The sequence below is a fragment of the Apus apus genome, chromosome 14 (assembly GCF_020740795.1).
Source record: "Apus apus isolate bApuApu2 chromosome 14, bApuApu2.pri.cur, whole genome shotgun sequence".
NCBI classification, from domain to species: Eukaryota; Metazoa; Chordata; class Aves; order Apodiformes; family Apodidae; genus Apus; species Apus apus.
In genome coordinates this window covers 10,431,126-10,457,902 of record NC_067295.1, presented here as the reverse complement: position 1 = coordinate 10,457,902, position 26,777 = coordinate 10,431,126, and the positions used below count along the sequence as shown (strand labels likewise).

The 26,777-nt window shown below is 37.1% G+C and overlaps 1 protein-coding gene and 1 long non-coding RNA gene across 12 annotated transcripts in view; one reads left to right on the top strand and one right to left on the bottom strand.

Annotated features, from left to right (window-relative positions):
* Window positions 1–26,777, bottom strand: part of MRTFB (myocardin related transcription factor B) — a 77,018-nt gene that overhangs the window by 30,133 nt on the left and 20,108 nt on the right. For 10 of the 11 annotated variants that reach the window (XR_007890897.1, XR_007890896.1, XM_051632411.1 and 7 more), the window contains exon 3: window positions 25,042–25,208. Coding sequence is in view for 9 of the 11 variants with exons in the window: in XM_051632411.1 (XP_051488371.1) it covers window positions 25,042–25,195 (154 nt within the window). In the remaining 2 variants the exon portion in view is untranslated. Of the gene's footprint in view, window positions 1–13,453; window positions 13,714–25,041; window positions 25,209–26,777 lie in introns of those variants that run through there. The other variant, XM_051632412.1, reaches the window with a different exon arrangement.
* LOC127390598 (uncharacterized) overlaps window positions 1–26,777 on the top strand; it is a 70,099-nt gene that overhangs the window by 35,291 nt on the left and 8,031 nt on the right. The window contains exon 3 of the long non-coding RNA XR_007890899.1: window positions 1,556–1,634. This is a non-coding gene — a long non-coding RNA (uncharacterized LOC127390598). The remainder of the gene's footprint in view (window positions 1–1,555; window positions 1,635–26,777) is intronic.

Below are 26,777 nucleotides of genomic sequence, written 5' to 3'. Positions count from 1 at the left end.
AAACACAAAAAACTGAAGAGAACCCTGATTTTACCTGGCTTACTAATAAATATCCCAAAAGTGATACAATGAGGAACAGACCTTATCCTCTCTCCGAACATCAGAAATGCAGTTTCCCAAATTAAACAAGTTATATGTTATTGTTATTTCAGGGACCAAATAAACCAAATACTGTCAAATTTGGAAAAAATGTTTACAGTTTGAGAGGTAACTTCTTATGTTTCATTACATATAATAAAATGCACAAAAGTTCTCATCTTACTTTTACTGTAAGAATAATCAATGTATCATAGATCCGATACTGCAGAAAACCTGAGGGAGGGCACAGACATAAAGGACTCATACTTTCAAGGACTGGAGCTTTTCAGTAAATGTTCCCAGGAAAAAAAAAAGGGGGGGGGGAGGGGATCGGGAGAAGAAAAAAAGTAGTTTCATGTTTTTTCTGTTGTTTCTTTCTCCTTGTTTCTGTATAAAATGTCATAGTGGTTCATAGTTTCTTACACATATAGCTGTAACTCTAATATGTAACTTCAAGTTTTGAACAACAGGTGGTCAAGAGGCTGGGTCAAGAAAAAATACTTTAAGGATTTTGTATTTACATTGTTCAATTCTGCCTTGATAGCTTATTATGGATGTATGATTACGACATTCTGTTCCCATTGTATTTCACAAGGAAGCAAAACAAACTAATACATTGTACAAAACATCAAAATGAATGTAATTTCTAAAAAATTAGGCTAAGGACAAAGTTAATTGTTTTCAGAATTTAAAAGGAACCAGCTCACTTCCTGTTCTACCACACAGGAAGGATACTCCTCTGGCTAAAGCATTAAGATTGAGAATAGCAAGTCCTGAAAACAAGGACATTGCTTTCTTGTGTTACACAAACACTGAGAATTTAAATACAAACATTTCAGAGCTGTGGCCTGTTCCTACAGAAAATGTTAAGAAATGCACGTTTCAACGGGAATACATTTTTAGCCTGTGATACAACGTTATGATGTTAAGCTTCTATCCATGGAGCTACTCCTAATAATTTCCTTCTGCACTAGCACAGATCACTGAGAATTTCACTAACTGGTGTGGTGTTTACAAGAAAGTAAAAAAGTTTGATACATTCTTGTTTGGGATTCTCTTGTTTGCAGGTGTAAAACCAAGAAAGCTCAGGGTTAGTCTTAAAACTAAACAGACAATCCCTTTAAAAATCTTAACTATGTATAACCCATCCAAATGATGTGAGAGAGAATTTATAAATAGCATGGCAAGACTACCGTATTTCAGACCCAATATTTTTGGTCTTGAGTAGATGAAAACTTGACTTCTGTTCTTTCCTAAACTGTGCTTCCTATTATACAACTAGGAAGCCATGGAAAAGGTTGAAAAGTGTGTCCTGCTCTGGGCAGGAATCTCATCCATGCTGTACAGCTGTATTTGGGCCAAATGTACACCATACTTATATTTGGCTTTCTTGGAACACTAAGCACACTACAAACGTGTCTACCAAACCTTTTACCTAGTTGCAAATCAGTTTTAAACATATGCTCCTTTATTTCAGGATCAAGGTATTCAAGAAAAATGACCTGCTCCAACATCAGTTATGTCCAGTGCAGAGCTGATATACACCATCAGACACAGTAAGTAAATCAGAATTAGCATTTTTTTAAATTCCAATTTTCCTTTTGTTTTGCTTTGGCAAGTATGTAGGAAGAAATACCAGAAAGGCCTCAGACTGCACTTTACCATACAAGTAAGCTAAGTAACTACTCCAACACTTCTAACAGGTATTCCCTTGGATTCCCCTGAAGTATACTTTAAAGAGAGCCTGCCTGAGGTACATACAGATGCGAAACTTCCTCTTAGAAAAAAACCGCACAAAACCACCCCACAAACCAAAAATCTCAAAAAACAATAGACCAAAAATTCTGTGTAAAGGTCCTGTTTTGAGTCCTCTTTGGAGTGTCAGAACACAGCGTGTGTGCCCAAAGGGGAATGCAGTTCCTGGAGGTCCCTGTTTGTGCTATCAGATGGGACATGAGTCAGAAAGCAGGAAAGGCTGTGCCTCCTTCTGACATCACACTCACACCAGCCACATATTGTGGAAGCATCAACACCGTAAAGACATGCCCCAGTGGATGTGTTACTTATGTTTGCGGCTAATGTGATTTCTGTCAGTTCTTGAAAATTAATGCTGCTTGGTCATGGCAGGTATATCTGCCCAGGAAATGGGCACAAGGGACCCTAAAATAAATCTACTCAGCAAGAACAGTGGTAAGAATACAGGTAGCTGATCCCTTATTTTCCAGCTGTTTTCAACTAACTCTTTAATGAACATTAATTCCAAATGTAGATTATGGTAAGCCCTACTATGTAATTTATGATTATGCTGAGGTATTTGACTTCAGCTTTGCACAAATATTAAAAACTGACCCATATCCTAATTACTGTATAGTCTTACAAGAGAATACATAGTGGGCTATAGCAGAAGGAAGAGAAAAGCAGTAAGAATGTACATGCACATAAACCAGATAAGCTCAGATGTGAAGCTTTAGCATTTTTTAACAAATAGTCTCTCATAACACTACTTGCTTACCCATTATCATCTGTTAACCTACACTGGACATCACAAAGCAAGTAAGGGATGATTTTGAAGTTGTCCCATGTGTATCTGAACAAGTCAAACAAACTGTGGGAAGACTGAAAACACGAGCTACAGAAGATATAGAACAGAAGATATATGCAGTTATTCCTTATTAAATATCAGGAACTTCTATATTACACAGTAAATAAAGGACAGTTTCTAGCATGACTAATAGGGAAGCACTGCAGGGGAAATACTAAAGAGATGACTCACAATTAGAAAGATGGTAAAGAAGGATAATAATTTTGACTTGACCAGAACAAGGAGGCTAAACAGAAACAATATTGGATGAAAAACAGATGATCTTGGCTTTTGCAAACAACTTCAAAATTAATAAGATTTAAAAAAAATCTTTGGTGTCTGATTTTTTGTTTAAATAAACAGTTGAACACATTATTAAAGAAAAGAAAGTTCCTAAATATAAAGCAATTGTAAATTATAAAAACTGAATATATTATGTTAAAAGGTTGAAAAGCTTTCCCAAAGCAAACAGATCAGGTAAAAGCTAGTATTTATATATCAATAAAAGATATAAGGACCTAAAACACTTTTAGCCCCCACAGCAACAAAAAGTAAAAAGATGAGATCTTTCCAAGGAAGAAATGGTAACACCTGGACATGAGTTGAATAGCTGCAGCTACTCAAAGAGGATATCTGGCTTACAGGTCTGTGTCAGTGCACATGGTCATACTACAGCTGTAGTGACCTGTATATTGTCACTGTAGTTAAGATGGGTTGAGCCCTGCAACTGAGCAGAAACAAGTTACAGACAGACTTGTATCTTTATACTGTAGATGAACCATAAGTGGGTCTACAGGAAGGGAATAGGAATGAGGTTTATGAAAAGCTCAAAAGAAAATGGGGACCCACCAAAACCAGCTCAAAGAACAGCCAGAAAGATACAGATGATGGGAGTAATGGAAACAAAAGAATGAGTTTTCAAAAAAGAAAATGTGATGAAATTATCTTCAAAGAGGAGAATGAATGATGTGAGAATGGAGAGCAGCTGTGCACTTTTGGCAAAGAACTGCAGATTTATTTTACTGAGAAACTCTGTAGAATAGAATGCAGGTTAAATCTAATGTAATTAAATCAAATGCAGACTTTGTTTATCATATATATAGAAATCCATATAGAAAGAGATTTCTAGAACAGTCAGTAACACATAAAGTGGTAAATCTAATAGGGATGGATGAGATAGTAGGACACAGTTTAAAAAAAATATCTAAAAACCACTGAGGCGTTATTCAAAGTTATTATACATTGTTCTAGTGTTCTGGTTGGTTGGTTGTTGGTTTGTTGGGAGTTTTGTTGGAGGTTGGTTGTTGTTGGGTTTTTTGTTGTTTTTGGTTTTTTTTTTTTCGTTGTTTGGGGTTTTTTGGGGGGGCAGGGGGAGCAGTGTGTCCTTATTACAAAGAACTGTTTACACACAAACCAGTGTGGAACCTAGGGAAGGAAGAATTCAAAAGACATGAGGTACTACAAAACTGTTCCCCATGGGGTGGTACTTACTCAAATACTGTGTTTTACAGATTTTTCTTATTGGGGTAAATCCATTCAGCTTGTTGCCCCATGATTCACCTTTTACTTTTAAAATCAGGCAGTTACCTACATAACATCTAAAATTGAAGATGATCTCCAAAAAAAAGGCCCAGAACTGACAAAGGTTTAGATATGTTAATATAATATTAATGTCAGTAATACTGTTCCTCATATTTAAAGTATATGTGCAAAAGAAGGGCTATGTTAATGCCACTGTTAGCAACATCTAGTTGCTAAAAGATGGCACAAATATTTTGCACTTCACATTATCTAGCAGGAATCCCCCTTCACACCACTGCAACTCTAAGACAGTGTCTTTGAACTGCTTCTGAATAAAAGCCATGCACAAAGAGGTCAGTTAAACTCCTGTTTTGACTGAGGGGGAAGGGAGAGTATTATTTTTTTTTATTTTCAAGTAAGCGTATGATTTTAAGATTAACACTATAACACCAAGTTAAGAGATTCCAAACTTTCCAAGTGTTTTATTCAGTTAATACTGACTGACAAGACCAAAAAATGTAATCCTGCCTCACAGTAAGAACATCTGGTTATCTGACTCTCCTCCAGTCAGAACAAGTCATATGACTGCACTGGAGGTAGAGATTTTTCACCACCTGAAAAACTGAGCGCCAGAGGCTGGTGCTCCCACTCTCAGTTTCCTTCCGTGTGACCATACCAGGGAATCAACACTTCTATATGCAAGGGAATAGAGATAAAGGACAGGTTATCTGTTCACCTATGCACCTTATTATTTTGAAACTTATTTCTATGTAGCAGTAAATGTAATCAAGTTAAAACCCACTGTTTTCAAACAGCGAGTACTGTTTGGTACTTTACGCCCTAAAGGGGCATAAAGATTAAGAATAACCAAACCAAGTAGATCCTCAGTAGTTTGCTGAAGTGCTATCCTGGTTTGAATGCAAGAAAGCTGGCACAAACAGGCACTTCAGCAAGTACACATCACATGTTGTGTAAGACCCTTTGAAAGGTAAGAAACAGAGAAGTCCTGCCAGGTTTTCCTTAGCGTGAATGGTAGAATAAGTGAAAATAAAGTATTATTAAAACACTTAAAACAAACAGCTATTATCAAAGTTGAGCAAGTGATTTCTGTTAAAAATCTATAATTTGTATCCTATGGAAAGATGTCTCAAAGTAGTACCATATAATCACAAGCACTGGAATGTTAAGAAGCCAAAAATAAATTGATAGTTGTCCTGCCGAAACAATGCTATCTATGCTGATTGACAAGCTTTCACCACTGCATCTTGTCTTGAAAAAAAACAGAACTCACACTGTGCACAGTTCCAGCACTAATATTTCCACATCTGACACAGTTAACTACATATCTGACTAATTTAAATTCAGATTCAAATTTTATCTCTTTATAGAAGGTACTATGAAACAGGAAGTAGTTGTTAACATTTAACAGTCACACAGATGAAACAGACACTGAACCATCACAAAGGGGCTCATTAGCATACAGTTCTTCCAAATGACAAGAAATTCTATTAGCTGTTAAAGCCTTTAAAACTGCAAGTAAAAATGGGAAAATGTAATGTCCAACATTCCTGCACACTCCCTTTGAAATTTCCAAGAGCAGTAGAAACTCCAGTGCAGGCTGCTAGGCTGGCTGCCATGGAAACAGACAGTGCTGGAAACAGGGCTGTTTCCTTTAAATTAACGCTGTTCCACAGCAAGCCTCCATTTCTTTCTGCCGGCTTAAAACAGCTTTTACACAGCCAAGGTCTCTACCATGTGGAGGCTGAAACACAGAGCAATAGATGTTAACAACAGTTAACAGTTCTAACTTCTAGTTCCAGTGAAGCCCTGCTGCAGGAGATTAGCTATTCTACTTCAATCTGAAGTAACCTGCAACTATTTTTTTTGGCATCAGGACTGTAACATTAATAGAAGTATGTGAACAAGCTGGCTGACAGTAAAGTAGAAGAGAGTTTTTTAACCAGTGGTAGGTGGATTATATCTAAGCATCAGCTTTGTATTAGAATTCTGGAATCACCTCATAGCACAGGGTGACAGTCGCAGAACTGCAGAAATCAAGTATCAAGTACTTCACTCTGTGTCTCTTTCAGTTGTTACCCCTGCACTCCCAAATTCCATCTGCTTGGACTTAAAAGATCATATTGCATTTTCTAAACAGCATAATTTACACTAATTTTCCAGAGACACATGTTTTGCATTCTCCTGAGTTGTGATTGTTTCTCCCACAACTATATATAGGTTGTACCCTATTTATAATTATTGAAACAAAAATGTTCAATCTTTTCAACTAACATTTCTTCTGTGAGTAAAACAAAACATGTAATAAACTGAATGATCTGTGTAATAAGTCAAAGAAACATCAGGTGATATGCAAGGTACACATTTCAGGAAGGTTATGGAATATGGCAGCTAGTTTGCACCTGGCATTACTCATTCCATATGTGTCCAAAGTCAGAAATGAGATAACACAGTGTTCCTTTCATTAAAGGGCACGTCCCCTCTATTCTCCCTCCCCCTCTATTCTGCCTTGGTGAGGCCACATCTGGAATATTGTGTACAGTTCTGGGCCCCTCAGTTCAAGAAGGACAGGGAACTGCTTGAAAGAGTCCAGGGCAGAGCCACAAAGATGATGAAGGGAGTGAAACATCTCCCTTATGAGGAAAGGCTGAGGGAGCTGGGTCTCTTTAGCTTGGAGGAGACTGAGGTGCAACCTCATCAATCTTTACAAATATTTTAAGGGCGAGTGTCAGGAGGACAGAGCCAGGCTTTTTTCAGTGATGTCTAGTGATAGGACAAGGGGCAACGGGTGCAAACTGGAACATAGGAGGTTCCACATAAACATCAGAAAAAACTTCTTTACTGTGAGAGTGACAGAGCCCTGAAACAGGCTGCCCAGAGAGGCTGTGGAGTCTCCTTCGCTGGAGACATTCAAAACCCACCAGGACATGTTCCTGTGTGATGTGCTCTGGGTGATCCTGCTCTGGAGGATCTGCCCAGGAGGGCTGGACTAGATGATCTTTCAAGGTCCTTTTCAACCCCTAAGATTCTGTGATTTGTAATTTGTTGGAAGTGATTCTAAGTAAGCTGAACAGCATCTTAAAGATAAAATGCATTTAAAATTGTGGTACTTCCCATCAGCCTCAAGATGGTGATACAGCATGTTAAATACTCTCAATTTTAAAACAAAAATAATTAATTGTGAAAGAAATCAGACATCAGACTAAACACGAGGGAATATGTTTTATTTGCTCTTCAAAACTTTCACATATGCCAGGGTATCATTTTAAGAAGATTTTTTTTTTTTTTAATTTTAACTCTTACTTATTTTTATATACTTGTAATGTTCTTTTTTTCATCATTGCGTAGGAGACTTTCCTAAGACTATATCCAAAATAATTAAGAAAAGTGAGACAGCCTCTGATGCATACTCATTTCCAGCAATTACTCAGTCATACTTTCATTTCAGCTTAGAAATGTTCGGGATAGATGTAAAGCATCTGAGTGAAAATTACTAAGGGCCATTTCAGATAATCTCTTCAGAATTCTGGAGGGAAACCCTGCAGGACCTCCAAATCTTCTAAATTATACCACTGTGATTTAAAGCTTTTGCCTGTAAGCCAGTAATAATGTACATGTAACTGTTTCCAGAAGTAACATCATCATACTGAAAGTAGAAAAAATGAAAAGCTAGATGGGAAAGATAGCTACATCTAAACCGAACATTTAAAACAAAAATATAAAGCATAACAATATCATCAGAAGCTTAAATGACTAGGAAACAGGACAATCTGTATTGTATCCTATTGCTGTGGAACACGTTGCTTAGAAACAAGCCAGAACATACACCAGCCTCCAAACAAATTACTGGAATGTCCGCTGGGATGAATATATAAATATATATATATGTAAAAAACCAAAATCTAGACTTTTCACAATTCTCTTTAAATCTTTAAAATGAGAAAAATCTTGGGTGGGAAGTCTAAATGAACTGAAGCTTACATTTCAAATATTCTGTCAATTTACATAACCTTAAATATATTAACAATAAGCACATTTTAAAAATTTGCAATTATTCCTCTGCTTAGTACAGTCTTCTGTTTTTTTAAAGAATAATTTCCATTCCCTCAAATACTGCTACTATCAGCCAAGAAGTGTTCTATCAAGGGACTCATAAAACTTGGGTTTAAATTCTACACAAGATTCTACTTGCTTTGTGATAATTTGAAGCACATTGCTTTAAATGATGACAATTTCCAGCCAAGCCCTCTCAAGAAGGTTCTACCTTCATTTTCCATGCTTTCCCTAGGCACAGTGGAGCCAGCAAACAAAAAGCATATCCACACAGATCCTCCAACTCAGGAGATTAGACAGTCATTCAAAACACTGAGGAAGGTGCCTGATTGCAAAGCGGGATGTAAGCAGTGGCTTCGTGTCAGCTCTGCTATGCAGGCAACACCAGATTTCTGCGGGGGCTTGCGCAGGGGTGAGTCAGACTGCCTGCAGCCACAGCCAAGCTGCTGCATTAAGGACTTTGCACTGGAAGGCTGAGGTACATGCATGTTTTGCTGGATGCTCTGTGCAGGGAAAGAAGAAACCTCCAGCATGGCAACAAAACAGAGAGTGGTTTCAGAGTGTGGTTTCATAACTGAATATGATCTAAGACAGGATTACTGGTGAAAAGACAATGGTCTTTTCCCCTCTCCAACCCCAGCTGCTTCTCTTGCATCATCAGTGGCAAAGATGCAGCCTATCAGGTCATGGTGGCTGAACACTAACACTGTTGAAATAAACAAGTCTTCAGTAATACCTGTTTCACTGATCCTGCTCATTGCAGGGCTGCATAATTACTAGTGCAAACACAAGGAAAAGGCTGGCAGTAAGCAGGGTAGGGATGAATGAGCATACACCTACTTTTGGCAGCAGCAGTCTTAGTCCTAACCCTTTCTAAAACCTTAAAGAAATCTTGTAGTTGCCACAGCAAGATTCCTTAGAACTCTTGGTTAGCCACTGTATCCTCTAATTGTATAGAGATTCATACAAAATCAAATTAACACATCATGGCCTTGGTTTATCAAAGTATTTAAGCGTGTGTTTACTACAGTGGGTTTACCATGTATTTAAATGCTACACTGAAGAAAATTTTGCAGAATAAGTACTGATTTACTTGTAACACATACAACTATCCCACTGTCATTAAACAGATACATGATGTTAAGATTTTTAACACAGCCTCACAGGATGTCTATTTAGAGTGATTAAATTCAGAGTGAATCCTTTATTAACTAAGACAACAGAAATATTACTTTTTTTTTTCTTCGGTGTTTTTCTTATTATTTGTCACTCAAGGAACATACCTGATAAGACTGCCACTGATAAAGGGTCATAAAGCACCTCAAAACAACATATAACAAAACTTAAAGCTTTTTTTAAAAAAAAACACAACAGAAAAAGTAATCCAACAATAGAATCTTTCAGTCTAACATGTCACCGCAGGAGAGCAGTAGAGGTCAAGAGTATCACCAATACTCAACATGCCAGCAATAGCAGGAAATCTGTTAAATAAACAATTCTCATGCAATACTAATTTGATTGCAAGGGAGGAAGGGAAGAAATCCTTCCTGACTAAATCTGGTAATCTATTAACCAGACAGCATGAAGACATTTCCAGCAAGCACCTGAGAAAACCCCATGCTTCACTCATTCCACCCTGTATCCTGTTTCTAACACTTGCCAGTCTCCAGTTCCTCACAGAACAGTAAAATTAAAAAGCAATACAAATCCAGGAAAGAAATAATGTTTCAAGGTGGAAAGAAAATTTCCTTCCTGTTTAGTTTCTTTCCTTCCAGTAACCTGCAGGCAGCTGGTAACTTTGAAGCTCAGATTAACGTATGAAAAATGTGGTGCGAACAAACTGGAATCCAATCTCATTTTAAATCCCACCTGAGATAGCACCATACTGATTTGTTTCACAATTTAATACTGTGTCTTAGAGAGTTCTGCATGGTTATACACTCAGGCAGGAGCTTATCAATCTTTATATTAGAACAATTTACGGTACAAGGCAATTCACTGCGGTCCTCACTTAGAAACCTTCCAATCTGCAGCCTAAATATAGTCCTAATATATGCATTGCTGATGACACTAACAATTTTATACTAACTGTACGCACAGTGATGTCCTCATTTCATTTAAGGCTTTTCACTTGAATTTTCTAAATGTTTTGGGCACTCACTTGACATTAGAAGTCAATGCTACAGCAATTTCTGAAAAAGCTGTTTAGTTAGCACTGTGTGGTAGGCCTCAGAGCCAAAAAGGATTTTGTTCCTTGCTCACACAATATGTAAATTTGATAAAACAGATAAAATTAAGAAATTTTTTTCACAGAACAGACAAGATGTAACAATACAACTTGTCTACAAGCAAGTAATTAGAGAATTTCCTCCTGTGCAATAGGATGCTATAATGTCTGTCTTCTAAGAGTATTGATTAGCCTCAGCAAATAAAAAAATTAATCCTTGTAAACTAACCTTCCAATGCCTATAATATTAATTTGCTAAAGACAGTGTTGGGGTTTGTGTTTCCATCAAATGTGTCTTTCCTTAAAAAGAAGTACTAAGCGAATAAAGAACTACACCTAACAATTTTCATAAGGTGCTCACTCATTGCTCAAATAAGCACACTGTACTATCCCAGAATTTTTTACATTAATCAAACCTGTGCAAAATAGATTAGGAAGCAAAGACTGTAGCACCTTCTCAGTTACTTGACCTCTACCTACTTCATCTGGCCTTGCCAACAGATTTCCATTTTCAATTCTTGCAGTTTTAACCATTCACATACAGTATTCCTAAGTATTTTTGTATCCTAACAAAAAAGAGCTGATGATTCAGGTGGCAAAACCAGCCACATCACCAGCTGAATTAAAAGAAAAAGAGGGGAAAAAAGGGAAAAGGAAGGAAAAAACGAAGAGACAGAATGCCACAAGCTAATTTAGAATATACTGTTCTGTAAAATAAGTGTTTTCATGTTATTTATAGTGTTATATAAATAGGATGAAATTAACAACTGCAATTGAATTTTTAAAAACCTACAAAATATCTGGACCACATATTTCATATATATTGAAAAGGTGAAGCTCTGTTTTAGTCTCTCTAGATGCAAATCAATTACATTTGCAATGCTTTCAATAATTCATTTATATACTACAAGAAAGAAAATGCCTTTTTTTTTTTTTCTAAGCTTCAGAAAGAAGAAAGGCTGAAAGAAAAGTTCCTGTAGTCATTCCTACTCTCAAAAAGAGTTTCATTATTTTAATTATTAGGCTGCCAAACTTAGAAGAGATAAAAGGATAAGCAGTATTCACTGGGGAAAAGTGAAAATGCAGAACAGGTGCTAAAACAGAGAAAAGGAAGCAAAGATAGTGACTCTGGAAAACAATTATATCTTCTTTTATGCACGAAATAATTTAAACTCTAAAATATTCATTAATTTGGACTGGAAGAGTGTCCCATAATTGCAGGTTTTTTGCTACTCTGACAGACCATCATTATCATAATGCACATTCTTTCATCCACTTTCTACCTAACTGACATCTTCCAAGAAGACTGAAGAGAACTATTACCATGGTTACTTATTAGTCCACCTACACTATAGTTTTTTCTCATCTTTCTCCCCTTTATTTCTTGGTAGCTTAGACTAGTTATGGTTTTTCCCTTGCAATATTTTCCACAGCATATGCTTACTCCTCTGTCCCTCTCAACTTCCTCACTTTCTTTCTTTATTCATTTGCCCCACAGAGCTCAGAGACAGCAGGAGCAGGTTTAACTGGGCTTGTTTGGAGTTGCAAGGCAAATACCAAGAAAAAGAAGCCACTGTTGGCCCTTTCTCTTCAATCACTGTCTTTCAGTCAGTACTTTCCTGCTATAAAGGAAGCAGAACTGTTGTGCTGTCAGCCACAAGCACACACATCGACAATCAACTTCTTACTGTCTGTATATCCAACACCAGGAAACCTTTGGTATCAGTACATTCTATAAAAACCAGTGTTTTCCCTAGCCCTACCGTAGAACTAAATACAAGGGTGGGGTTGTTTTATATGAACTGTCAGTTACTGAATTTAGTAATGAATTTGGGTTATCTTTTTGCTATTTTAAGCATTATTAAGATCCAAATTTAAAACCAAACAAAATCCCCCAAAAAAAGCCTAGCATTTAAATTCTGAGAAAGACATGATCTCATGTAGGAGGAGGAAAAACAGAAGTCTTGCCACAACACCAAGGAAGAAATGTCTGAATCACTGGACAATCCAGAGATAACTGCAGTAAAAACCAAGGCAAAGTGTTGTAAAAGGAAAGAAGGAATTTTACCTAATGAAAATAGTTTATTTCTGATTGATTAAGAAATTAGAGTTTGAGTCTTGAGCTGCAAAGAGCCAGAGATGTTAACATATACACCAGGTAACTGTTCAGTGCTGGGCTGGCAGCTGCCCTAAGGAATCTCTTCCTTCTTCTTCTCCTCCTTAACACAGGCCATAGTAGAATTCCTCCAGCCAGGAGGAGTAAGACATCTTCCATGTCTCAGCAGTGTTATTGACACAGCCTAACCAATACTACTTCAGATGCATCTGGTGTGTCACCATTGGTCAGCTTTAAGTTAATGCTCCAAATATCCTCAAACTATTGCTATTTTACAAAGTAATGCTTGCATATTATATCGATTTAATGCACAATCTAAAAACAATCACTTAATGAGACAATTTAATTTGGAAAGCATATAGCTGGAAAGCAGAGCCAAATCTAATCTAAAGTATGAAGGGAGAAGGCAATGCTAGAGAAAACTGAGAAAAGCACTGTTGAAAGTGATAGTAATATGTATCTAGAACTAAAGGTTAGAGAGGTTTTCTTTTTAATAGTGTCTTTTAATTATTTATTTCATTTTATTTATTTCAAGAGTGACATTTTAAAGCATTTTATGCAATGTTTACAGGACAATTGCAGAGTATTTAATGAATTCAGCACTAAATGCTACTCTGAAAAGAGTATTTCACCACTCATTTTTCTTCATACCACAATTTCTATCAAGCTGTTACCATTATTTCAATAGTCTCAAGTAAATTCTAAACTTAAGATATAAAAAAAATTTCAAGAGAGAAAACAATACCTAATTGAATGTAAAAAATTCTTCCTGACATACAGCATTACGCCACGAATGCTGGTGAACCGAATCTGCCCAGCACTTCTGCATTTGCTGTCCCCCAACCATCAAGTCACTGACCTTCCTTGAGACTTTTCTGGCTGTTGGTCTCAAGACATTCCTTCTCCTTCAGTGGCTTAACATCTCCTGCAGGTAAAATCTCGGAAAAGCCCTGTTGCTGCTTCTTGGAGCTATCGATCATGATGAGAATCCTTTAGAATGGCAACATCCAGCATAGGAAAAACAATATTAATTTGTCTCAGACAGCACACTGCTGTCCCAAACACTGCTTCCAGGTCCTTTCTCCTAAAAAATGAGCAATTTTGCCTTTGTGCAGCCAAAATCAGTCATCATCCTTCACTTTCTAGGTTAACCTGCGGTCTGCCTCAGAGCCTGTAACTCCCTCAGACAGCAGGCACAGGGCATGTGAAGCAGAAGTCTCAAATCCCACCTCTTTTCCCAGACAACCACTCCCCCTTTTCCTTTCGTTACGCTTGCTTCCTCTGCACATTCGTGTTTCAATATGCAGCTTGATGGTCAATCATCTGACAAAGAATGAGTCAAGCAGTTAAAAATAAATCCAGCAATTGCTGAAGGAGCAGCATTCGCTGATACCTAAGACAAACTAGTGCTAAGGACTCTCTCCCTTTTTCCCTTTCTCCCTTCCCCCACTACTCTGAACAGTGCTGCAGGCAGCAGAAATGCTTTATCTTTGCCTGACTGGCATAGTCATTACTTGTTAAGTTTCACCAGTAAACAAAGCTGCACGTTGGCATTTGTAAAAGTTATGTTGAGGAACCTTCCCTCCTGCCCCAGCCCCAGGTCGTGTTTCAGAGACATTAGCAGAGGTCACTGGGAAAACCAGTCATTATTTCCATGTCTTTTCTTGCAGTATGAGAGATTCTGCTCCGGGTTGTAAATATCTAAACTCCAAGTATTTTATTATTTTTTGCATTACAGTTACACATCTCACTATTTCCAGCAGTTTTAGGAATATTTCCTCCCACAACTTCTGATCTGCCATTTTCTCCAGCATGTCCCATTTATCTTACATGAGTCATCAACTTCAGTGTAACCTGAAAGATTGTGGGGAAATGCATCTCCTCTAATTCTCTGGCATTGGCTGTGAGAGAACAGCAGAGTAGGTTTGCATTTCATGTACTTTGAGACAATAAACATACTTTTAAGTAGTCACTACATGGAAACAAGTAACTCTAGCAGGTGCCTTTTCCCTTCCCTTTGGCCTAAAAATGCTATCATTATTCATATTTTAAATCCTTCAGCCTGAAATTCTAAAGGATATCTCCATTCAGAATAACCATCTCACTTTCACGGCATCAGATTTGAAAAGATCTATATACAATAACAAACACCCAATGCTTAATTTTTTAAAAGCAGAAACTAAAAAAAAAAAATAAATCAAACCACCACCTCATCTGCTTTTGCAAGTGATTTTCACTAAACACACAGAAAAAATAAATTACTGTAGAAGAACTCCATAAAACAAATTAACTTCCTCACTGCCTGCAGCCAGAGCACTTACTATGCACAAGAAACAAAATGACTGTGGAGAAACTCCGTGGGTTCAAAACCAACCCAAATCCAGACAATCAATACAATCACACGCTGCTTAAGAAACCTATATGAAAATCAGTCAGTAAGTAGATTCTTACACAGTTATGGATACATATCTTTTTACAGTGCTTTATATAAATTAGTGTGTCCAGTGCTCAAGTGAATGCCAGATCACAGGAATAGCAGTTGGGTAACAGCAGTTCAAGCCTCCATGAACGTTTCTCACCTGTTCGGAAAGATGAGCTTCAGCAGCACGGAGTGCTTGCTATCCAATCCCCCCCTTCCTTAAGGGTACCCACTCGACAGCAGAATTTACAGGAATCAAGAGTGGCTTCAGCCACTTGGAGTGAAGCCTAATATTTTGCCTCCCAGTTCAATACAAGCTAATATACAGATTAATATTTTAAAACACCTTTTCGAAGTCTGATCTGAATCTCAACAGTAATTTGCAAATAAGTATGAGGAAAAGCAGGAATCATAGAATTTATGGAAAATAAGAATTATTACATTCTTGTGCAGACTAGAAAAGATGGTCAAAATGATGCTGCATGTTTTCCATGTAACCAAATGTTGCAGTTGCTAATAAATGCTATACAGTATTAAATAGCTGTGGCAGGGACAGAGATAAGAACTGAAATGGAAGAAAAGATATACTGGAGGAAGAAAATAGGTTTTGTTCAGATTCAGTGAATACTGAGAACTCCTGGACATTCTGCCCCAGGGGGTTTCTTCTTAAATCTTTGACATGTATCCTCCACATCATAAAAAAAGACTCATATTGCAACAATATCTTGTATTGCCAGCAGCCTTCAAGATACATTAATCTAAGCTCAAGTGATAATTTGGATGTACTGGTTACCTGAGTAACCAACAACGTAGTTCTGCTGTTTTTAGAGATAAGACTTCAAAGAAAATATAATCACCATGTTTCAACATGTCTATTAGAAATGTCTAAAATTCTGAGACAGTTTCACAGGCACCTTGGGGACATCTCACAACTGCCAGCTCAGTAGCTACAGTGGCAGCACTGTAACATGGGAAAGGTGCATGCTTTTATGAGCAACTTGCTTAAGCAGCATTCCTAAGAACAGTACTGGTAGAACAGAAACACTGTTAGCTGGTTAGCACATTCAAATACTAAATTAATCTGCTAACTAACAATACCCAGTTGTTCAAAGATGTCTTCCAGTCATGAGCAGGTCTGATGTGAATCAAGGCAAAGTGCCTCCTCACGAGCCCCCCAGAGCCAACCCGCCAGCTACTGAAGAGCTCCCTTTTCCCTGCTAAATAAAATAAATGTGTAACTCTCCTAGAGCAGGTCACATATGTTCTTACCTTTGGCTGCTAAAGCACCATACCTGCTTCTCAGATTTACTTAGGCACTTTCCAATCTGATAGTGATTTTCTAAGCTCTTGCAAAATAGCAGAAGCCCTGTCATCAGCCACCAACACCGTGTTGATACGTTAAGCACACTTTCTATGTTTGGGTAGTGTATGTCTTGAAGGTCATTGTTTTGACATATAAAAACTGCTTTGTATGCAGTTGGTTTCACTGCTGGTTTAAAAAGATGATAATTCCACATTTCTCTTAAAAGAACGGGTGAAAAGACTTCACTAGTGGGAACCTAATACTTTCCCATTCAAATTTTCCATTTGGTCCTACAGCAAATCCTTTTAGAATAACTGCAAGTGAAACAGTAACAACTTGTTTGTTATTTGACTACTCTTTAAAGCCTTTTCTTTATTTTAACAGTTATATAATAAATAGAACACAACCCATGAAATATAAAATATATACAAAAAGGCTTAGGATCTTTCAGCTCTATTCAGTTTTAAACGTTTGTGTGTTCAGTTTCTAAAAGGTAGCTGGAATGTGGATTTTCATTTCAAATTGATGACATTATTAAAAAAAGGCAAAAAACTTTCAAATTGCTACTTTTCCATCTTATCTTTCTGCCACTGTCTGCGTACTTAAATACAGAAGGTTTCATAATAAAGGCAAGAGAAGCACTCCCTTCCAAAGTAAATACTGGATGTGTAAGTTCTCTGATTTGAACACATACCTGTTTCCAAAGAGCTGTTTTTACCAGTACAAATAGCTAAATGACACTGAGGATCATACAGAAACCTGTAAGCAGCTTGAAACAAAATTGTGGCTCAAATGAGACACAAACCAGAAGTATCTCTCTCAGCTAAAAGAAAATCTTAAGAGGTGCACATTCTAACTATCAATTACAGGTTTTAACCCTGTTTGCATCAGTGTATGAAAAACAGAAATTGAAGTAAGACACACAACAAGCTTTGTGTTTCAATAATTTAATCTGTTGGAATTTGCCTCATCTTCAGAGGGTAGAAGTACCTCATGTTAATTTCAATTGATTTAAGTTGCATATATTGTATACATGTGGGTGAAATGAAGAAAAAAGGCTTCAGAATGGAAAATCTCTATCAGTTCCATAAACCAAAATCCAGTAACATCTCATTTAGTATCAATGTATTGCACAAGGTTTTCATCCGCATTTGTTTGCTTTTAATCTAAGGTAATCAGACTTGAAGTGTTCTGCCAACCTTCAGCCTCCAGGAAAAGCATTACTTAAAAGGAGGAAGTGCATAATAGATACTTGCCAAAATCACCATGTACAGGAGGAAACACGGCAGCAACATTGTACCCTCCTCAGTGCTGGCTTGTCTGCCACTCTGAATAGACCCCTTATCTTTTTAATTATCAGTGATCTGGTGAGTGAGATCACTGAGAACAACTTCACAACCTTATTAAACACGAAGTAACTAAGCAACAATTGCTTTAACAGTACATTGCCACTCTTCACATCAAATGGAGCTCATTCCTTTGCAATCTCGTAAGGAAAAGCCTATAGATGAATTTAAACTCTAGACAAAAAAAAAAAAAATCCAGAACAGCCTTAGGTATTTAATTACACTACCACAAGATTTTGAAGTGGGGGAAAATAGCTTACTTACTCAAACATTTCTTTAATCTTGGCTTTACGCACACCTTAATGAATTTCTTGGTCCTTATTATTGTGTTAGGATAATCCAGGGTAATCCAGGTCATCATTGTCTAATAATTTCTTCATATAGGAAAACTGTGCTGTGACTACACAAACTAAAATGTTCCTCTAAATAATACCTGTTATAATTTATTCTATTACTTCTGTAAGCAGTAAGAATGTTATCTCAAACTGCTAAGGGTTTTTGCTTTGGGTCTTTTTGTTCAGTCCTGTAGTTATCTGTGTCCCCCTGTTTTCCACCCCCCTCCACATGACTTAAATTCTGCCTTTTTGTTTGTTAAAAAAACCAACAACTTTGTTTTTTCCTTATACTACTACATAAGTTCTTTGCTTTGAACACAGAAGACATGTCCAACAACTCAGCAGCAAATCTTATGCTTGTATTTAAGATAAATATACAAACTCCAAAACTTTCAAGTCTCTCATCTTCGTATTATTTTGCTTGTAAAACATCAAGTAGTGCTTCTATTTGTTTTTGACAAAGCCAAATTAAATACTTGAGTAATTTTTGAAACAGCACTGTGATCTATGCTGTGACTAAGGAACTACCTCAGAAGGGCTGGAGACTTCTGCCTGTGTTCTCCACCACTGTGGTAACAACAACCCAAATAATCTAAATTATGTTCACCACCTACCTCAGCTACTTTCCCAGAAAAATCCCTAACACAGGGATATCAAATTTATGAAGTCTACATGTTGGCAGTGTTCACTGGTGAAACAAAAATTCCCTACCATTCAGCCTTGCCATAAAGACATATAAATAAATAAAACTTTTAAAAGCTTTTATATAATTTTATACAATATACATTGAAACATTCTATATAAGCTTAATGCATATATATATGCATATATATTGTTTCTAAAGGACAGTATTTGGTCACCCACCATGCTACCTACGGTTTGCAAAAGGCTCATCTAATAAGTAGTGCACATCAATTACTAGTTCTGTTGCTCAGTTACCTTCTTGCAGAGGTGGTATCACAAGCTGACAGTTCAATGATAATATATGCAGCTAGGATTTGGGTCTAATAATAAAAAAAAAAATTATACAGTGGAATTTAAAATTAACTCAACATTATTTTCCAGCTAGGCATTTAGTTATTCATAAGGAATTTCAGGGAAAAAAAAGTCAGAACAAGACAGTTTGATCAAGAGGTCTCTTTAAAGGAAAACATACTTTCCATATCTCCTGTAATCACTCAAATGCCAGGCCCTCTAGCAGGATCTTCTCATATGTACCAGATGCCTTTAATTGAGTCAGTCACAGGTCATGTCTCCCATGTTAATCTCTTCACAATAAGTAGATAATTAAAAAATAATAATAATCTATAAATCAAACAAAAATGACAGAATGTTTGTTTAGAAGTTTACCAAATGGAATGACCCTGCTGGAATTCTTTCATGTAGCCTGTGAAAATGTCAGAATATATTCCATTTAAGAGGTCACAGTCCCTGGAGAGCTCTGAGTTTTGGCCTGTATGTCTTTTCACATGCTTTAATATTTTAAAATTGTTCCTTGTAGACACTGACTGATGCCCTGGGAATGCTAGGATTGTGGGAACTGGCAGTACCAATGACAAAGACAGACTTAGTGGGAAACCAGTACCTACTCAGTTTGCTCTCTCATCTCATTACAGATAAGACAACATTGAAATATTTACAGGCAGACCAAAAGAATCCACACATTAAAAGACGTTTGTTTTTTTCTGCTGACACTTAAAACAAACTCCCCAAAAAAACAGAGCATGCCCCAAACAACCCCAAAACACAGATACAAATATATTTTAATTACAATATGCTGTGTGTTCTTAAAAAGGATTATTTACTAGAATATTTGCACTGGATGTTCCATGGGCTATTAAAGCCTTAAAGGAAAAACAAGTCACTGCATCACTGAGGAAGCAACCTCTTGAGATCACCTAGCCCAACCCCCTGCTCAAGCAAGGTCAGCTGGAACAGGCTGCCCAGGGACTGTGCCCAGTCAGGTCTTTAGTATCTCCATGGATGGAGATTTCACAGCCTCTCTAGGCAACCATTCTTCTACACACACACTTTATATATACACTGTACTAACATATACACACAAACACACACTTCTATCATAAACTTACATAAATTATATACTACTACTATATCTAGATAGGCCTTATAAAATATACTTACTTTGGGATCTTTTTTGGTATTGGGGTTTTTTTGTTGTTGTGGGGGTGCTGTTGTTAATCAGAATATCTATGTGCTCCTTTCCAGATCTCATTGCTTTCAGCTTAATAAATATGAAATTGCTGAATTTCAGTTGACATTTCCAGTTATCTTCTAAGCCAATCCATTACTTGAATCAGAACTATGCTTTCCATTTGTTGTTCTCTAGTCTTCCAGCTAGCCATCTTTTCTCCACTTTGTCTCTCCCATCCCTCTCAAGAAATTAACTTTTAAGTACAGTAACCTATCTATGTATTATTAGGAGAGGAGAAAATATGCCTAATGGCACAGAGTGGAAAAAACCTGTTGTACACAAATAGAAAGAGAATGTTCCAAATTTCACCTGATTCCTTAGTATCAAATTTGCAGCTTCAAATCTATTAACTGCACAGAGGATTAAGAATTTGTCCAGAAGCCATAAAGCTATGCCAAGAATGCATGTTTCCAGTGCTACATAATGAGGGAGTGGAAGCTAAGTGATAACAGGCAAACTAATACACTTCTTGACTCTTTTAGATGCCAGAAAAGTTCCTCTGGTTCACCACATTTATTTAAGTAATATCATCAGGTTATGTGTGATGTAGATTTCATACAGGGATTCTGAAAACCTTCTGTCTCCCAGCTGGCTGAACTCAGAAGGGTTCAATATACACCAGCTAAAGAGTGTTTTCATTTTGGTTTCAGTTTCATTTTTTTGGTTGGTTGGTTTGAGGTGTGTGTGTGTTGCATCTTTGCTTTGGCTCGCTACAGTTCTCCAGAAGCTCTAGAGGCCCCAAAGAAAGCTGTCATTCTCAGCTAACCCTCAGTGCCTCAAGGTCTTTGCTCCTGAATGTCATTGTTCTTATGCAGCCAGAGGCACTCAATCCTTTGGGCTAATTTCCTCTAGTAGAGATTTTTCCAGTCTTGCTTTTACTTTAAGATTTCACTATCCCAAGGCTTTTTTCCTGACAAAAACATCCAAGAATCTTAGCTTCTTTCTCAAGTATTTCATTTCTTCTGTAGAGTATCAGCTGCTTGCTGTCAAAGAGCGAGATCCAGCAGAAAGCCATGGTAGGCACACCACAACCTTTTCAGCCCTCCTCCAGTACAAGACATACAACTGCAACAGCACCAAAATGCAATCCTGTATCTGTTCTGGTTCTGAGATTAGAGAAGCAGACACCCATTAGCTTCCATTAGCTGGAAAAAACTGTTTCTCCAAACTATGCATAGGAGAGAGAACGGGCACACTCACCATCTGAAATTATTCATAGCCAAGACAAGGAGCTGAAACAGGCCTACAAAGTGCTAAAGGACAGTGCATACAGGAGCCAGCCAATTCTCTACCCAGCATACAAGACCTTAACTAGGCTCTCATCTGGGGATGATGACTGCACCAGAGTAACTTATGTCTCATTTTCAGAAACTAGTAGCCACTGTCACAAGGAGATTCTGGCATAGTGGGGTAGTCAAGGAAACCACTGCAAAGCCAAGAGAGATTGCTATAAAACACAAAAGTGAGGACCTTTTTATTTTACCTTGAAACAACTATGATTGCATGGCTCCCGACACCCAGACCTTCACACCTCCCTCTACCAGCTGAAGCCACAAGCTCACCAGTTCTGAGAAAGTACTAATTCAACGTGCAAAAATCTTTGCTCATGCAGCACTTCCTTTTTTTTGCATTTGCAATCCCTTCCTACCCTTTGGCTCTGAAACAGCAGGTTGGAAGGCTGCAAGCAGCATCACTCCCATCCACCCTCCTGCTGTCAGCAGCAGACAGCCTATCCTTCCCTCCCTTGCCACCTCCTGGCTCTCAGACAGAAACTTGTGAAACTGGTACAGTGTGTGGGTTGTGTATTGCTCTGAGTAGTACTTTAGCTGTGCCATACTGCTTGCTACTCTGTCATTCTTCCTCCACTGCAGTCCAGCTAAACAACAACTAGTCATCAATTTTCTTACTCCTGCTCCTAAAGAGCCTCATCTGTGTCACCCTTCTCCTCCCCCAGTCACTGTTTGTCCTGAGAACAAAGGAGCTTCACTAAGAAAGCAAATACCATGTACACAATCTGACATCTCTTCAGACAGGAATGCAAACCAAGAGCTTCTAAAGGCCATGGCCTTCTGTTTCCCTACCTCTATTTATGTGAGGAGCCCAACTGCTCAGGTGACAGACACAAACTATACACCAGCAGTTGCCATGAAGCTGCCAGAGTCACAGGCATGTCTTCAGTGTCCACTCAGTAGGAAGCAAGTACGAAAAGCAGAAGCAATGAAAAGGCAACTTTTTGCTGCTTTTTGGCAAATAGAACAAGAGTTGGACTCTAGAGAACTGGCATGATAATATGCTGCAATGAACAGGGCACAAGTTTACAAGATCAATGCATTGTATGTATTGCTTAATTATCTGGAAAAATACAGACTAATAAGAAACTGAAATGAAAACTGAAATTAGTAATCCAGTATTACCCATAGCAGTTAATTTGAAAACAGCTCAAAAGGGAAATCTTAAAATTGCAGTAGTCCAGAAGAGCAACATAAAACATTCTGGAAAGATGATTCTTTGTTATTATACTCAAATACATACACAAGCTTACCTTCTATAAACAGTTTGCTGTTATAACCCCAAATAGTTAAAAGTGTTTGCTTTAAAAATAGTTCAGCTGAAGTACTTCAGCCCTGCAACAAAACCTTTATCTAGCAAATTAGCTTGAACACTGGCATTACTTGCCCCCTATTAAAACACGAAACATTAATTGGTTAATATTTGTGTTTCACAGACTTTTTATGATGGAAGACATCAGTCTAAAAAAAAATTGACATTTGAGAGGATGAGAATATGTTGCTGTTGTTCTCTCTCTCCCTCCTCTCTTGCTCTGCAAATAAATTATCTGGTTGTCTTTAATCAATGTTAGACACCTGCGTGTAGCAAATGGCTGGAAAGCTTAAGATGCTACTACCATCCGTTTGTTATCGATCCTCAACTGAGAGTTACCTCTTCACAGAATTGGCAGAGCATGTATGTTCCTTTGTCAAGGGACAACAGCTCCAACAGAGCTTACTCCAAACCATGAGATTTAGCACCAAAAAATACCAAGCTATGCTCATCTGAAATCCTGTTCTATCTTTGCTGTATTATTGTGATCTCTGGGGACTGGGCAGAAGAAAAGTAAAAAAAAAAAGTAAAAGAGGTAGTAGTAGTAGTAGTTTCTCAAATGACTGTTGGCTCACCAGGCATGTGCAGCAATTTCACTGTAGGTTTCCCTGCTGTGAGTACCTCCATGTGAAGCAAAAACAACCCAAAGCATAAGCATCCCATACTTCTGGTGTCATTGGAAAAGCCTGAAGTGCAGTTTCTCTACTAACTTGTGGAAGCCAGCTTAACAACACTGTGCAGAACAACACCAGAATAATTCAGTGTTCTACTGGCCTACTGCCAAAAGACTCATTCAAGTAAACAAAAGGTTTAAAGGATCACTAGCAAAGCTTACAGTAAGCATAATGCTTACTGCATAAAAATACGCTTCCTACATAAAAATATTCAACAAAAAAACCTTAAAACATTTCAGATTGTATGCCATTGTATTTCTGTGTCCTAAAATCTCTTATGCTTCCAGACTATATAAAAAAGTGACAAGTCAAAATATCCTTGAAGAAATCCAGTTTTGGCAAAAAGTAGGAAAAAAAAGCCAAGTATTAAAGTGACTTTAAAATTTGAACTTGATGGATTCATATTAACTTTTACAAATTCTCTTCTGACTTTTATCGTAAGTCTACAAAAAACAGCTTTCTTTAAATACACATTTCTGTTGCTTACTCGATAAAAAGCTAAAACATTGTAAGGTATCTTAAAACAAGCTGCTGGTATAGACATAACTATTGTCATTTTAATATCAAATAGTAGCCAACAAAAACTAATGTCTCACAATTTCTTTTTCTGCCTAACAAAAAATAGTTCTTATGGATGTAAAGCCAAAAAATCAATACATTAGCTTCAGGTCCCTTAGTTTAAAATACTTTTAATACATTAATACAGCTTTAAAGCTGACATAATCAGATAGTTTTCTTCTTATTTAATAACACTTACACTATTACAACTGAATTAATACCTAACCTGATTTTAAAAAATGTGTTGAAAATCAAACCAAATACTTCATTTACATTCTTGCAACACCCCCACTTTTTACTACAAACACTGGAAAACGAATCTTCATTATGAGAAGATAGTAGTGTGAGAAAATAAAAAATACCACCACCAAAAAAATAGGTTCCTGCCTTTTCCCCAATAAAAATGAGCCTACATGTGGCTTCAGACCTAATTATTCCTGATGCTTACTGTAACAGTGGAAAAACTTTCTTCCTAAGTTGCCATGCAACATCAACAACAAGGAAAGATATTGGAAATGTTCCCAAAATGTAAATCTTATTTTTCTTTCATTGCTCAGCCTTAAGCTCCACAGAGTATAAAACTTTCTGAAATACAATGTGTACCTTCTTACCCAATAATACAATTCTGTATTATTTTTGCAGAAAAAACTCTGTCCTTGATAACTACCTCAACTCTCAAAAATATGTAATTAATATTTCTATTATACACTAGCTGTGGTTTTAAAACTATTTAAAAATATAAACAACTCCATTCTGTAAGCCTCAACAAAGTATTCCAGTTGGGGTTCTGAAGTCAGAGTTCCACGCTGTCCTGACAGGTGAAGCTGATCAGGACAGATTTCATACAAACACTGTAGCACTTCAACTCTACATGCCATAGTTTGGGAAGAGCAAGTGCAGAGAGTCCATTGATGTTATTTGAAGAAATCCAACAAACAATTACTCCCACAGAAAATGTGAGCAATGTAGAGATCAGGAGAGCAGTCACTTTGCACTCACCATTCTTCCGTTCATTGAGAGGAGGCAAGTACTGATTGGGCTGCAGGGAGAGTTCCTTAAACTCATGGGCAACTGCTTCGCTGTGAGGACTTGGAGCAAGTCTGGTCAGTGATCCAGGGTCATCCTCAGCATCCGCTGTCCCTAGGCGATCCATTGTGCTGAGTGGTCTGGAGACGGAGAGCAAACAGCCTCTTAATCACACAGTAGATGATAAAATGAATAAAGAAAAAACAGCGTAGATGCGTTGATTTGTTGTTCGGTTTTGTTCAGCTCCTTTGCACACAAAATTCAACTTTAAAATTAGATAGACATTATCTACTGGTTTTCTATTAATATTACAGGTTGGCCAAAACTGTTAAGCAATTATGTACAGACATTTGGTTCTGAGAAGCAGGACAGTTTCTCTGCTCACTTTGACAGAAAAATGACAGTGTTAACACCCAGTATGGATGTCCAGAACCTCCTGAGCCCTACCTTATGAAAACTGACACAGCCCACTTAACAGCAAACATTCTGTTTTTTCAGTAGCTTATATTAAAGAATGCTGAATTAATATATGATAACATACAAACAGTGTCTAAGGTTTTGAAGCACTGCATAATTTCCTTTTGGATCAAAAATAAATTTTTATATTAATTCAGAACGTCATACCGCCAAAGAACTATATTAGAACCAGTTAATCTTGAATCTCTCCTGCAAGGGAGCTTTTTTGCCATGATTTTTTTCAAATTAATGTTACTAAATACTGCCTACTTATTGTAAAATACAGAGCAGAATAAAACTCCCAATTTATTACTTCTTTCCCTTTCTGCCATTAATGTGATACCTAATCTACAGTGAGAACTGGCACAGGCATTTTATAGCTTGCAGAACCCTATCTAGTAATTACATTTCAATAAATCAATATGGACTTCAATGAAGTCTATCCCTGGATTCTCAGAAACTCAAACAATATGAAATATTAACAATTCATGAAGATCCATAAAACCAAAGAAATGACTTAGTATTGTTAAATTGCTTATTTTTAGTTATTTTTCTCAAGAACCACTACTGCTCCCCATACCCTCAAATTTAAAACTTCAGGTATGCTGAATATACACACTGTATATAAAGGGTTATTAAAAGGCAGCTTTTGTTTCCTCAGCCATACTCAAATATTTAAAATGTTACTTGATATTTTGAAAAAACATCAAGGTGACAAAAAGTTATCATGACCACCAAAGAATGGCCTCAACTACAAAAAGGAGTAAAAAAATCACGTTGCTGAAAGTGCCAACTTAAAAATAAGAAATCTAAGCAAGTACTGATTGATATATACCTCAGTATATATTGTAAAATTGTGATGGTTAAGTGTATATTTTCCATTATTTTCCACAGTTACCAATTGGGGCTTTCACATTAAATGAAGACACATCAACTTACTGTTATGCAAGATTTTTTTTCCTTTGTTCTTAGCTTTTAGAAGCATAATTTACCCAGCTCTCATTTGATTTCCTGACATTAAACTCTCCTCAAACTCCCACTCACCCATACAAATGAAGTACATTATTAAGCAAGCAAGCCCCTTCACAGCAAAATTTAAGTGAAAATTTAGCTGCTTATCTGCTCGTGTTCACAGCATTTTATCCACAATTTATTAGCTATGAGTTATCCTTTGGAGTAACTTTTCAAAGAGGTTAAACCACATTAGCTGTATTCATGCCATTAAATCCAGATGAAATTAATAGAAACGCCTT